The sequence below is a fragment of the Tupaia chinensis genome, unplaced genomic scaffold (genome assembly GCF_000334495.1).
Source record: "Tupaia chinensis unplaced genomic scaffold, TupChi_1.0 Scaffold149537_1, whole genome shotgun sequence".
Classification (NCBI taxonomy): domain Eukaryota; kingdom Metazoa; phylum Chordata; class Mammalia; order Scandentia; family Tupaiidae; genus Tupaia; species Tupaia belangeri.
The window spans coordinates 278,840-292,533 of record NW_006209381.1 but is presented as its reverse complement, the minus strand read 5'-3'; the positions used below and the strand labels follow the sequence as shown (position 1 = coordinate 292,533).

The 13,694-nt window shown below is 37.3% G+C and overlaps 1 protein-coding gene across 2 annotated transcripts in view; it reads left to right on the top strand.

Moving 5' to 3' along the window:
• PLOD2 (procollagen-lysine,2-oxoglutarate 5-dioxygenase 2) overlaps positions 1–13,694 on the top strand; it is a 121,220-nt gene that overhangs the window by 35,448 nt on the left and 72,078 nt on the right. For both annotated transcript variants that reach the window (XM_006171408.3, XM_006171407.3), the window contains exon 2: positions 12,864–12,955. In XM_006171408.3, the coding sequence (XP_006171470.1) occupies positions 12,864–12,955 (92 nt within the window). The remainder of the gene's footprint in view (positions 1–12,863; positions 12,956–13,694) is intronic.

The window sequence follows — 13,694 nt, the reverse complement described above, 5'->3', positions numbered from 1 at the left end:
CTGAGTATACAAGGCATGTGTATGGCTGTGATTCAGGGCTGGATGATGCTTTGGATAGTTTGTGGTGTTAGGAATCTGTTGAGTGTGCCTCTCTCTCTTACTCTCTTTCACTCAAGAAGAAATAAATAAATAAATAAAATAAAAATCCAGAAGATGTAAGACTGAATGGCTGATAAAACAACATCATAGAAAAAGAAAATTCTGCATGGCAAAAATTACTGTCAAACATAGTCAAAAGCTGTATGGTAAATGGGAGGGAAATCTTTGACCCAGAAATTCTACTTGGAATTCATTGTATAGATACATTTGATCTATAATAAGTTACTTATGGACATCATTCTCAGTTGCATTCTTTTAATTTTTTTTCATGTAGCTGTGGATTGGAAATAGTTTAATATCTGTTACTGACATGCTGTTTAATTAAATTATGGCTCATTGGGTTAGCTTAGGGCATGGTGATTAGGGCAGCTGGATCCCATGCTCAACTATGTGGTTTGAGTCCTGGACCCAACATTTTAAGAAATACTCCAGGCTAGTATGTGTGCATGCTCAAAATCCCAAAAGGAAGGAGAAATGGAGGACAAGGGTTTGCAGCATGACCATTCTTCATGGGGAGCGCTTTGTCATTTTTCCCTTTCTCACTCTTTCTCTGACTCTCTCTCTGGTAAGCACAAGCCTCTCATTTTTTTTAAATTTAAAAGTATGACTCATCCTTGGGGCCAACAGATGGTTACGTTGCTGGACTCCCCGTAGTTGACCAGGATTTGAGTGTGGGACCTGGCGGCTTCTAACACATACCAGGAGCATATGGGTCCCTAAAATTCCTAGAGGAGAAAGGAGGAGAAGGGATTGTGGTGTGGCAGTCCCCCCTGGGGCTGATTTCTCACTTTCTGTCTCTTTGTCTCTCTGGCGAGTGCATGCACCCTATAGCAAAATATCTCTCTTAAAAACAAAAAATTATGGCTCATCCATACTGTGCAGCTGGATTCCATTTGAAAGTATCTCAAGGATATATAAAGTATTTTTAAAAATAATTATTTTATTTAATTGTGTTTATTTATTTTAATTTGAACAGACAGCGAGAGAGAGAGGGAGAAAGGGAGAGAAGGAAAGAGAGAGAGAAAGTGAGAAAGCAAGCCACCAGGTCTGGGACTTGAATCATGGTCAGCCGTGTGGGAGTCCAGTGCCCTTAACCACCACGCCACCTGCTGGCCCCCATAAGTACTTTTTTTTTAAAAAAAATAAGGAAGATGCATAATGAGGTATAGAGTATGCTCATGCACGAGAATATAAAGTATTTACTTGTAAATACACTGAAATAATTCTTAAAGCATATATTAGAACCAACTTTGTTGGTCTCTCTTAAAAGGTAGTTGACCAGCTGTCTAAAAGAAAGAGTGGAAAGAATGTCACTTTGTGTTTCATTATGTCGTCCAAAAGTTAAATTACAAGAAAGAAAAAACAAGCTATGTATATGAACATATTATTTAGATTTCCAACTTGACTCAGTAAATACCAGATGTTTCTTAAATTTGGTGAGGTATGCTCTAAAAAAAGATAAGGTGCCTCTCTTTACATAAAGGTGAGAGTTTATGACAGTGTGTCACACAAAGTGAATACTAAAAAAAATACTTTTCTTGGAGTCTTCCTGTAATTTCATTGAATTTATAGTTATATTTCTATGGGATTTAGAGTTAACTTAATAAAATCACCTACCTTTAATTTTCTGTCCTCCAAAACATCTAATATCGCAATTCCATTTTCTAGTAATATATGGCAACTTTCAATTTGTTGAACAGTTTTGGAGAACTTGCAGGTTGTAAGAAAAGGATTCGGAACTGCCAAAACAGATGTCAAAACACTTTTGAGATGGTGTGAGGTTGGGGTGTTGCTCCGTTTAAATAATTTATGCAAAGTAGGTCAATGTTAAGTGTACATTTAAAAAAATTGTCTAATAATGTGTTCATGGCAATGTAGAGTGGAGGAAGCAAATGATTCACTATAATTAAAGGTGATTAATGGAAATTATGACTCTTTATTTCCATTTCAGCCATACCATACTTTATATTATGACTCTTTATTTCCATTTCAGCCATATCATACTTTATAAGTTTTTTTTAAAAGAATTATTCATTTAATTATATTATTTATCTTAATATACTTTTTATTTTCATTGCCAGAGTGTGTGCTCACTAGAGAGAGAGAGAGAGAGAGAGAGAGAGAGAGAGAGAGAGAGGGAGAAAGATGCCAGGTCCAGAAATCAAATCACTGTTGGCCATGTGGGAGTCCAGTGCCTGAACCACCATGCCACTCATTGGTCCCAGGTTGACTTTTAATTTTGTTTCTCAGACTCATTTATTCTTTTTTGTTTAGGTGAGGCAGACTTGTACAAAATGATTTTTCTTTTGCCATTGTGGAGAAGTAAAGGTCATTTTGGTTTAGGCACCACGGCCTCACAACATTCTCTTCTAGTGCAGCTCACCTAAGCCTAAAATGGCCTGGGCCTCCGGGTAACTGTTCTTATTTATAGGTGGATTGGTGGGATTACTATCACAGCCTCCTTTGTCCTGGTTCCTAACTTTTTTGCTGATGCCCTTTGCATATAAGTATAGAAAATATCTTTAGTGCCTATGCAAAATATGGAACAAACAGAAACATGTCACATGTATTTCAACAAACTATAGAAATTTGGAACTAGATTTCTGGTGGCCAGTTCACAGACTCTGGGATAGCATTTGACCAACAGATGGGTTACCCCTATTCCCCTCAAAGGAGGTTCTCATTACTAGCGCATCTTTTCTTTGGGGAGGGGTGGTTGCTGGAACTTCAGACTCTTGGAATTCAGTAGATTAAAGTCCACTGTATCTGTGACTAGGACAGATCTTTTTTTTCCTTTGAAATTAAAATGATGTGTATAATAGTTTGCAAATTTTGTAACACTTGCGGTGATCAAATATGTTTCCAAGTCATGGATTCTGGAAAATGGTTCTGTTATTGTTGCAGTATTCGGTAAAGGTAGGAAACATTTCTCAATCCATTCATTTTGGATACTATGTATAATAATACTTTATATCAATACGGAGCCTACTTCTCAATTAGTTCTCCAGTCCACCAATCAAGTTTCTTCTCTAAAGTCATATAGAATAGATATAGAATAGAGCAATCTTTTCTTTTTCTATTTCTTTTTTTTTTCTCTTCAAATGTAATGCATTGGAGAGAAAGTAGTGAACCTTTTCTTCAGGTAGGAAAACTCAGTTCCTCAACTCTTCAATGTATAATCGGATTACCAAGCTTCTGACTTTGGCGGTTAATTTCCTTGTCTGACAAAATTCTCCTTGATATAACCTGTCAGACGTCTCATAATTTTCCGCTCAAGGACTGTATGGATAACAGTGGGATTGGATTACTCCTTCTCTTGGTAAGATTGTTTTTGTGTGCTGGCAGGTGCATGGTGGTTAAAGGGCTGGACTCCCACATAGCTGACCATGGTTTGAGTCCTGGACCTGGTGGCTTGCTTTCTCACTCTCTCTCTCTCTCTCTGTCTCTCTCCAGTCAAACTGAAGAATAATAATAAATAAATAAAATTAAATAAATAATTATTTCTAAAAAGAGATTGGGTTTGTTTGTTTGAGCTACCTTGTGTGTTAGCCCAATTTTGAGCTTGTATTTAAGTAAGGGCCATAACATACTTTAACTGTTTTTTAAGTGAAGTTTTATTTTCCCTGATTGAAGTCCTCTCTTAGCATGGTTGTTCTTCAGTGTTTTAATTTTACTTTCACTTTCTGAACTCTGGAAAGAATTTGCTGGAAGTCAGCGTGTAGATTTTGGCTCTAATCCAGTCCTTGCGTTTTATCTCCGTGGGTCTGAGAGGGAACTGGCATAGATGTGGAGGAGTGGTTAATGGTTCCCCTGGTTGTTCTTCTTGCTGTTTATTATAGTTTTCATTGAGTTCTTAACATTCAGGTCATGGAAAGTTGTTAAAAGGCTGAAGCTGGGGTGTGTAGGATTGTGAGGAGAAGAGGGGTATTAGTGAAGAGAGTTATCATAATGTAATTCTGAATAAAGTTTACTTCTTCAGATTGAATACATTATATGGTTTATATGTGTATGTTATGGGTTTTTTTTTTTTTTTTTGAGAGGTTTTCGCTGTAGGGCGCGTGCACTCGCCAGACAGAGAGAGATAGAAAGCGAGAAATCACCCCCCAGGGGGGATGGTCACGCCGCAATCCCTTCTCCTACATTCTCTTCTCGGGATCTTGGGCACACACGCACACGTGCCCGGTGTGAGTTTTAAGCCACCAGGTCCGGGACACAAACCGCAGTCGACTATGTGGGAGTCCAGCGACATAGCCATTACGCGATTTTTTAAAGTATGTAGATACCATTGAGATTCAGAGGATATACACTAGTTAAATGCGTAGCAGTATTTCTATCAAGACTTTCTCATTGTAACCTTTGATCCATGGTTGGTATAATTAACATGCTTATAGAGCAGCCTACAGAATTTTGTATTAAATATCATTTCTCATTCTAGGAAAATTTGGGTCTCTTATTTTAAAATTCCAACTTACCTAATGGTTAATTTTATTGATGGTACATACACCTTTTTTGATGTTCTTCACAATGTAATAATCTATTTGCATATTTTTCTTAAATGTCTTTAAGCTTTCACTGTGAAAGGAGCTAGCTACTAGAACGCTTGACCATAATGTTCATATCCCTTTCAACTCTGTCTTGAAATTTGTCTTCTATTCAATATAATGTCACCCAGGATACAAAGTAATAAATACGTGCATTTATCACCTGAAAACATGAATACCCAAAAGAAAAATCTGAAAACCTAAAAAAAGTTCTCAGTTTTAGTTTATACAATATTTATTAAAAAATAAGCATATAAAAGTATATTGTAGCTTGTAGAAATTATGAAGGATGGATAGTTCACCAAAGTCTTCTAAGTGACTGTCACTTTTGAAACTCTTTTTTGTTAATGTGTTTTTTAATTGTGGTTTCTGATCTACATAATTGTATATCTTTGTGAGGTATTGTATTATTTTTCAAAGCATGAATACAGTGTATAATAATTAAATCAAGCATATGGGCACGTACATCTTACTTGATATTGAATATTATATTCTTTTCTTGGAGAAGTTTTTGCTATAGAGCACATGTGCTTACAAGAAAAATAGAGGGAGACAGAGAGACAAAAAGTGAGAAACCCCCCCCCCGCCTCTCCCAGGGATGGCCACACCACAATCCCTTCTCCATTCTCCTCTTGGGATCTCGAGCATGCACGCACACACACCTGGCATGAGTTTAAGCCACTGGGTCTGGGACTCGAACTATGGTCGACTATATGAGAGTCCAGCGACATAGCCATTATGCCAACTGCTGGTCTCGAGTATTATAATCTATTGTGCACAATTGATAATTGCTCTTCTAGCTGTTTTTTTTTTGGGGGGGGGTGGACGTATATGTCAGTGACAGTTATTTCTTGCCTCTAGCATTAAATTGGTCATTTTTCTTGGTTGCTTTTTGTTCTCTTACTTCTGTATGTGTCTTTGGTTTTCCTGGTTAGAGCACTTCTTTCAGAACTTCTTGAAGAGTGGGTCTGCTATTGGCAAATTCTTTCAGGTCTTGTTTATCTGAGAATTTTTTATCCTTTCTTTCCATATGAAAGATAATCTTGATGGGTATAATATTCTTGGTTGAAACTGTTTCTTACTTAACACTTTGACTATATTTCCCCATTCTTCCTTGCATTGTTTTGATGAGAGGTCTGAGGTTAACCTGATTGGATAACCTTCATAAGTAACCTGATATTTCTCTCTTGCCAATTTTAGTATCTTGTCTTTGTCTGTACATTTGGCCAGTCTGGCTATGATGTGCCTTGGGGAAGATCTTCTTGGGTTGATTCTATTAGGGGTCCTTTGCATTTCTTGGGCCTCAATATTTTCATGCCTCTCTAGATTGGTAAAGTTTTCTTACAAGATTTCATGGAATAGATGATCAATGTCCTTATTAGTTTCCTCACCTTCTGGGATACTGATTATCTGGAAGTTTGGGTGCCGGAAAGCTGGTTTTCAACATCAGCTACATTGTTGTATAATTATGTACACTGAGCCAGTCTTATCTGGGGATGGTGGGAATCTTTCCCATTGGAAAGCCATCTAGAAACCACCTAGGGCTCAACTTTCCACACAATAGCCAAAGTCCAAACCTGAAGCAACTCTATCTAAGAATAGAAGTCTCACATTTGCTATTTCTTTTCTGCATAGTAAAACTCAGATTTCGTGGCACAGCGGTAATATACTACTAAAGTGAAACTGAGTCCACATGGAAGATGGAGTTTGGCTCAGTGGCCAACTTTTATACCCAGATGTATGTGCCCATAATCCTGACTGGTTGGAATAATTAGGGGAAATTGCAGCACAAGACCTTGTTGGGGGTGCCTGTTTCTGTGTCTTTTATCTTTAATTCTCATGAAAGATAGAAAAAAACTTTTAAGAGAACAAAGTTTGTTTGACTTGACTTCTTCCTACCATGTGAAGCCACATGAAATTTTAGAAAAAGTGGCCTTTGAGGAGTAACTCATTAGGTGACTTGAGCCAAATTGCTTAAGCTGTTTAAACCTTACTTTCTTCATTTGTGAATTTGAGATAAAATTGTAACTACATAGAAGATTTTGTTGAACACAAATTATTTTATATACACATCTGCATGAAAATATAGTGTCACTTGTCCCTGAATTCACTCATCCAGAAATGCAAGACTGTTTAAGGTCCAGTAGGTTAGAGAAAGGTCACCCTGAAAAAAATGGCCTATTTATAATAATCTCAAGTTAGCATAGGCAATTGCTACATCAAGAGATTGTGAGAGGGACATTGGATAATGGTCATATATTATGGCCATTGGGGTAGGAGGGAGCAAGTGCTATTGGAAAATAGAGAAAGAAACCATAGGCCAATGTGGTTGGATCAGAGAGCAAAGGGGAGAGAGGAGGTGAATGAAATTGGAGAAGAGAGTAAGAGCCTTGGTGGTAATGGATGTTGACCACTATTGTAAGGGCAGTGGAAAGTCATTTAAGGAAGTTGGGCGATGGGGTGGACTTACATAATCTAAGCGTTCCTGAAAAGATCACTGTGGCTGCTTCATGGAGATATAATTAAGATGGGCAAGGGGAATTTGGAGGTTTTTGCAGAAGCCTGGGTTAGTAATGATTGTAACTTGTGTTAGAGTTATAGCTTTCTTGAAGATGGAGAGAAATGCAAAGATTTGAGAATATTTACAGGTACTTGCTAAATTATTTGAATGAATAGCTTCAAGACTTTTTACATCATAATAAAATAAAATAGCATCTCTGGTAGAGAAGGAGACTGACTTATAACTTGCTGGGATTTGCATATCAGTGAAAACTTATTGCATCTTTTGAGTAGAAATAGTAAGATATTATCTAACATATATGTCAGAGCTAAATGGATTAGCTACTTTACGTATACTAACTCATTTAATCTTCATGGAAAATGTACTAGGTAGGTGCTGTTATTACAGAGTGTCCTTGATAAGACACAGATGAAACACAGAATTTAAATAACTAACAAATTTGAAAACAGTAATAAATGATAGGGCTGAGGATTTGAACTCAAGTAGTTAGTCTTCATAGTCATATGGCCAACTGGAGTAATAAACTGTGACCTTTATTTAGGCTAAGTCCAGCTCATGACTGTTTTTATATAGCTAACCAGAAAACGAATAATGGCTTTTACATTTTTAAAGGGTTTTAAAAAGAAAAAAAAAAACAAAACATAAAACAAAAAACAAAAAAAACAGAGAACTGTGACAGAGAGTAGAGTCCCCACAAAACCTGAATATTTACTGTTTGGCCTTTCATAGCAAAGGCTTGCCAGCTCTGTGCTACACCAACCTCCACTAAGAAAATGTTCCTTGAGTAGAAAGCTGAGAACCAGGGAGTTTTGCAGATGAAGACCTGTCTGGTCATACAATGAGTTAGCTGCAGTGAGAAGTGGACTCAGAGCTCCTGGCTTTAGTCTGGTCCATTTCAAATTAAGCACCCTGTGTGAAGTTTCTTGGGAAGCTGGGATCACAGGCAGCTGGGGCTCCTGCTGAGTTAGTGCAGGGCGGTAGTTAAAGCAGTGCTGTTTAGATGGCCTTTCTGTGCTGCCTGAGCATTGGGTGACTTTCCAGCAAAGAGACTTTCTCTTTTAAAACCATAGTTTTAATTCAAGGTGGCATAGTGGATAAAGGTGTTGGATTCCCACATGGCTGACTGCTGTTCGAGTCCCAGACCTGGCGGCTTGGTTTCTTACTTTCCCTTTCTCTCTGGTCAAATAAAATAATAATAATAACAACAAATAGAATTAAATAAATAAATAATTCTTTTAAAATCAAACAGACAACAACAAAAAGAACCCATGGTTTATTTCAGAAAGAAACTGAGTCACCATGAGTATTGATAAATTCTGTTCAGATACTATCAGCTATTTGGAAAAAAAATGACGTTAATAACACGTCCCCTTGTCTCCCCCGCCACCCCCACACTGTTGGCATGTTTTGGCCTTTCTTATTTAATTGACTTTTTGATTTTTGCAGAAGTTCTGAAATCTATCTAGTTTTCATAGAGAACTAGATATTCAGCCACTTAACAGACATTGGTTAAATTTGACTACAGTGCTAGGCATTTGGGGGGACTATGTAAAAGTGACTAGAAGTTTTTTATTGTCGCCATGAAGTGATTTTCACTTGGTATGTGGTTGTTCAGGTCTGCCACGTTATATGGATGCGTTGCACCTTTCTTATTCATGTGAACAAAGTTCTATAATTATTTAATTGGAAGATTAGAGATTTTGCATAATGTTAGTCTCTCTAAGTTTTGGAATTTTCACACATATTTAAAAGTATTCCAGTTTAGGCAACTATCACATATGGTCGACCTTGTTGAATCTTTATCTTTTCTTCCATTGCCTCCTGTTTACTCCAGATAACTTTAAAGCAAATGGCACTATTACTCTATCATGTCATTGGGTAGATACTTCATTATGTCTCTAAACTAAAGAGCTCTTTTTAAAAATACTATTAGCATACTAAATTTAAATATTTTCTAAATATCAGTGAATATTGCATTAGTGATCACATTTCCCTAACTTATTTAGACATACATTTTTATTGTTAATTTGATCAGGACCTGACTAAGGCTCATGGTTTGCATTTGGTTGAACTGTTTCTTGATTATGCCAGTATATTAAAATGTATTTTTTCCTTTTCCTTTTTTCCCATTTGTCATTGAATTCTTTTGGTCATTTGTCCTGTGGAATATCTCCTGTTCTGGATTATGTTGATGGCATCTCTTTTTTTGGTCATTTTTGGTAAATTTCTACTGTAGATTGTAGTAAAATTTAAAGTTTGTATCAAATGTTGGTTAATTTTCTGACAGTAATATTTCATAAATGGTGAGAAAGTTGAAATTCCCTCATTGGTTGATAAAAGCTTGTGATTGGTACATATCAGCTCTTTCTTTTTTCACTTTTTTTTTTCTTCTTTCACTTTTTATTTATTTATTTATTTTTTAGATTTTTAAATGTCTTGAGCGAGAAAGCACAGATCCACAACAAGGTCTTGACACCAGGATCCATTCAGGCTTAGCATGCACATGGCCAGGGTACTCAGGGAAGTGTCCAGATGTGAACAAGGAACCTTCCCACAGAGCTTTGCTTTGCAGTCACGGTTAATGGTCTGCCTCCACCTGCCCCCATCTTCTTTCAGTTTTTCTAATTCACAGTTATTTTTCACCATAGTAATGATACTGAATAGCAGGTGAAAGGAAAACAACTGTCTATATGTAATACTCTTAAACATCTTTAAAAAATAATTATTTTATTCATCATAATTATTATTATTTTAACTTGATGAGAGAGAGAGAGAGCAAGGGGAGGGGGAGAGAAAGAGAAAAAGCAAGCCACCAGGTCTGGAACTGAAACCACGATGAACCATGTGGGAGTCTAGCACCCTACTGCCAAGCTATCTGATGGGCCCGAAACATCTTTTCTTAAACAAGATTAACTTTTTAAATTATAATTAGCAACCGAACTAAAACAGCAGGAGCCGTATTTGGCTTCATATTGCTAAACACAATCACATAACACATTTTATGCTTTGCTTTTGGAGTCATTGGATTGGTAGCACTTTGGCTACCCCAAGGTCTTTTCCTGCTCAGGATGAAGAAGTCTTGGCTGCTAATTTTATATTAGGAGTGGTTAAGTGTGAAAAGTCCACCCAGCCAAGATCTAAACTTGGATGAATCCTTATGATTTATATAGAAAAATGAAGTAAAAACGTTATTTGTGGAGTCATTTGTGATAGAGAGAAGAGATGTTAGAAAGGTGCTCTCTATTCTTACAAATAAAATCTGGCACTCCCTATTCAGAATTTATTACAGATGCTAACAAACTGAATTTCTTCCTTGGTCAAGCTCTATCTGAAACTTTCTAAAGTTTTGCTTTAAAAAAGAGTCAATTAGAAAAGTATTCTGAAAATGTTTTACTCAGTATTTGACAGTATTAATGAAAGGATATTTTTTTCTTGGAATATTTATTTCTTATGATGGTGAAACTATTTTTTTCCTGAGGGAGATTTTTGCTATTGGGCATGTGCACTCGGTGGGGAAAAAGTGAGAAATCACCCTGGGGTGGGGTACATGACCATGTCACACTCCCTTCTCCATTCTCTTTTTGGGATTTTGAGCACATGCAAATGCACCCAGTGTGACCCTGGTCCAGCACTTGAACTGTGGTCAACCGTGTGGGAATCCAGTGCCTTAACCACTGCGCCACCTGCTGGTCCCTCCATGGTGTACTGTTTTCTTGAAAACACATTGATAAAAAGAACGTTATTTGTCTTCATGGAAATACTTTCTTCTTTTTAGTTGACTAATGAGTACTTGAATTTATTACTTCCTGATATATACTGTACTTATATCTCATCATTTTATTTAGAGAATTACTTTGGGTCATAGGAAACTGTTTTTAATTGATTTCTATGAGACACGAATATTATTTTCAGTGATTGTTACTTAGGAACTATTTAACACCTTCCTGATTGCTTACTTATTGATAATGGGCAAGTGTGAATCGAATGGTGTAACTCACTGGGTCAATGTTGAAAAGGCGCTAGTTTTGCTTTCTTCGTGTATGGGTTCTTCTAAATCCTGAGGTTAAATAAAGTGTCCAGGCCCCTTTGATATTGCTGCTTTTATGCATTTTCCAACCTGCCTTTCTCTGATAAGCATTATCAGTGATCGCTTCTGTAGGTATTTTAAAACAACTCCAAACTCTACCTACGTCTGTTGAGAAGGGGTGTGTATATTAGTTTGAAGATCATAATCCATTTTAAAACAGTCACTGAAAGCTATTTATTTTACTTGGATGAAGTTAGTTTTCATTCTCTTTATTCTTTAAAGAGACAAAAACACTGAAAGTCACATACATGTTGTGGGTTTAAGAACTTTAAAAAAAAACTTGTGGGAAGGATGGAAAAATTAAGATTCTGTTTCTAAACGTTTGCTTCCAACTTATCATAGTTTATTTGAAAGAATTTGGATGGGTCTTATGATTATAGGTCTTATGATAGTGTTTTTTGTATTTTACACTTTTTCTTAAGTGTTAAAGGGCTTTTATGCTCACCAGAGAGAAAGAGAGAGAGATAACGCCCCTCGGTGGGTTGTGGTCACACTGCAATACTTTTCCCTCCATTTATGTATCCTATCAGGATGTTGATAACCTCCACACATGCCCAGAGAGTTTATTCAAGGATGGCCAGGATTTGAACCACCACTGGCGATGTGGGATCCAGCTCCCAATGCATAAAAGCTTAACTGTTGTGCCAGGGGGCCTGCCTCATGTTAATTCTATCTTTTGAAAGTAATTATTTATTTATCTTTTTATTATTATTTAAATTTTGCTATAGGGCATGTGTGCTCACCAGAGAGGCAGGGGGGGGGGGGGGAAGAGAACCGGCCGGGACAGCCTGAACACCCACAGCGTTCTCCTCGTAGAGGCCTGGCTGGGCCACAGGGTCGGAGCCTGCACTACACGCAGGGCCTGCACATACAAGGTGTGAACAAACCTGAATGACTCAAGACCCTTCCATGGCTCAGCTTCCTTGGTTACTGCCCAAGGCTGACATTGGGCAGCTGGGTACGCTGTACTTCCCAAAGGAGCCTCTAGACATTTAAACAAAAACCAGCCACAAATGTGGTAGCCCAACGGTGACCTAGACATCTTTCAAGCCTTTTTTATTATTATTTAAATTTTGCTATAGGGCATGTGTGCTCACCAGAGAGGCAGGGGGGAGGTGAGAAAGCAAGCTGCCAGGTCCAGGACATGAAGTGCAGTTGGTCATGTGGGAGTCCAGTGCCCTAGCCACGTTGCTACTTGTCACCTCCCCATGTTTTGGGGAACGTAATGTGCTTTGGGACCTCACTGATGCGCTAAGTCAGGGATGATTTATAGGTGACAATGAAGCCGATTGGTTAGATAATGTCTAGGAGAGTCTTAGTAGATTAAAAATAGCATTTTAATGGAAAATTTGGTCTTTGAAATACTCTATTGAGGACATGTTTTTGTTAAGCATTATGACCTTTCTTACCATGAAAATAACTTATCATTTGCTGGTTTGTTGTTTGACAGTCATATAACCAATCTGAATAACTCTTTGTTTAGCTTCATGTACATTCACAAACCGAAGCAGTTGCATGTATTTGGTCAGGTCTATAATCACTGTAGAAAGTTGTATCACATTAGCATTTAACCTTTTGGTAAACCTTCTTATATTATTTCCTTCTGTCTTTGCAGATAAATTATTAGTTATAACTGTTGCAACAAAAGAAAGTGATGGATTCCATCGATTTATGCAGTCTGCCAAATATTTCAATTATACTGTTAAGGTATGGTATATCCTTTCATTTATGGAGGTGTAAAACAATGTGCCGAAACTACAGTTTTCATAACATTAACAATCCATGACCCACAGAAGAAAGATACAATTTGGTTACATAATACTATTAGTTTATATACAGTTGACTGTTTTAAAGATACATTTTGGCCTTATTAATATGCTGCATGGTAAATTCTTAATGTTTAGTAATACCAAGGCAGTGTAAATAAGATTTGGCAGTAATTATCTTAGTGATTTTCAGTATTGTTTCCTGTAAGGAGTTCATCTGCCATAGCCATAGTGATTCTTTATTTATACAGAACTGGAAACATGATTGTGAAGGAGATACCTTTTGTATTATTAAGGGTTGCTATTCTTTGTTTCTTTGTTTCATTTGTTTAGAGAAATTTTGAAGTACTCTAATAGTACAAAATGGTTTAGGAGGGAACCAGCAGTTAGCGTAATGGCTATGTCACTGGACTCCCACGTAGTCAACCACGGTTCATGTCCCGGACCTGGTGGCTTAAAATTCACGCCGGGCACGTGTGCGTGCGTGCCCAAGATCCCGAGAGGAGAATGGAGGAGAAGGGATTGCGGCGTGGCCATCCCCCCTGGGGGGTGATTTCTCGCTTTCTGTCTCTATGTTTCTCTCTGTCTGGTGAGTGTATGCACCCTATAGCGAAAAAAAATCTCTCCAAAAAAAAAAAAAAAAAAAAGGTTTAGGAAACTTCCTCCCCAGGGAATATCTC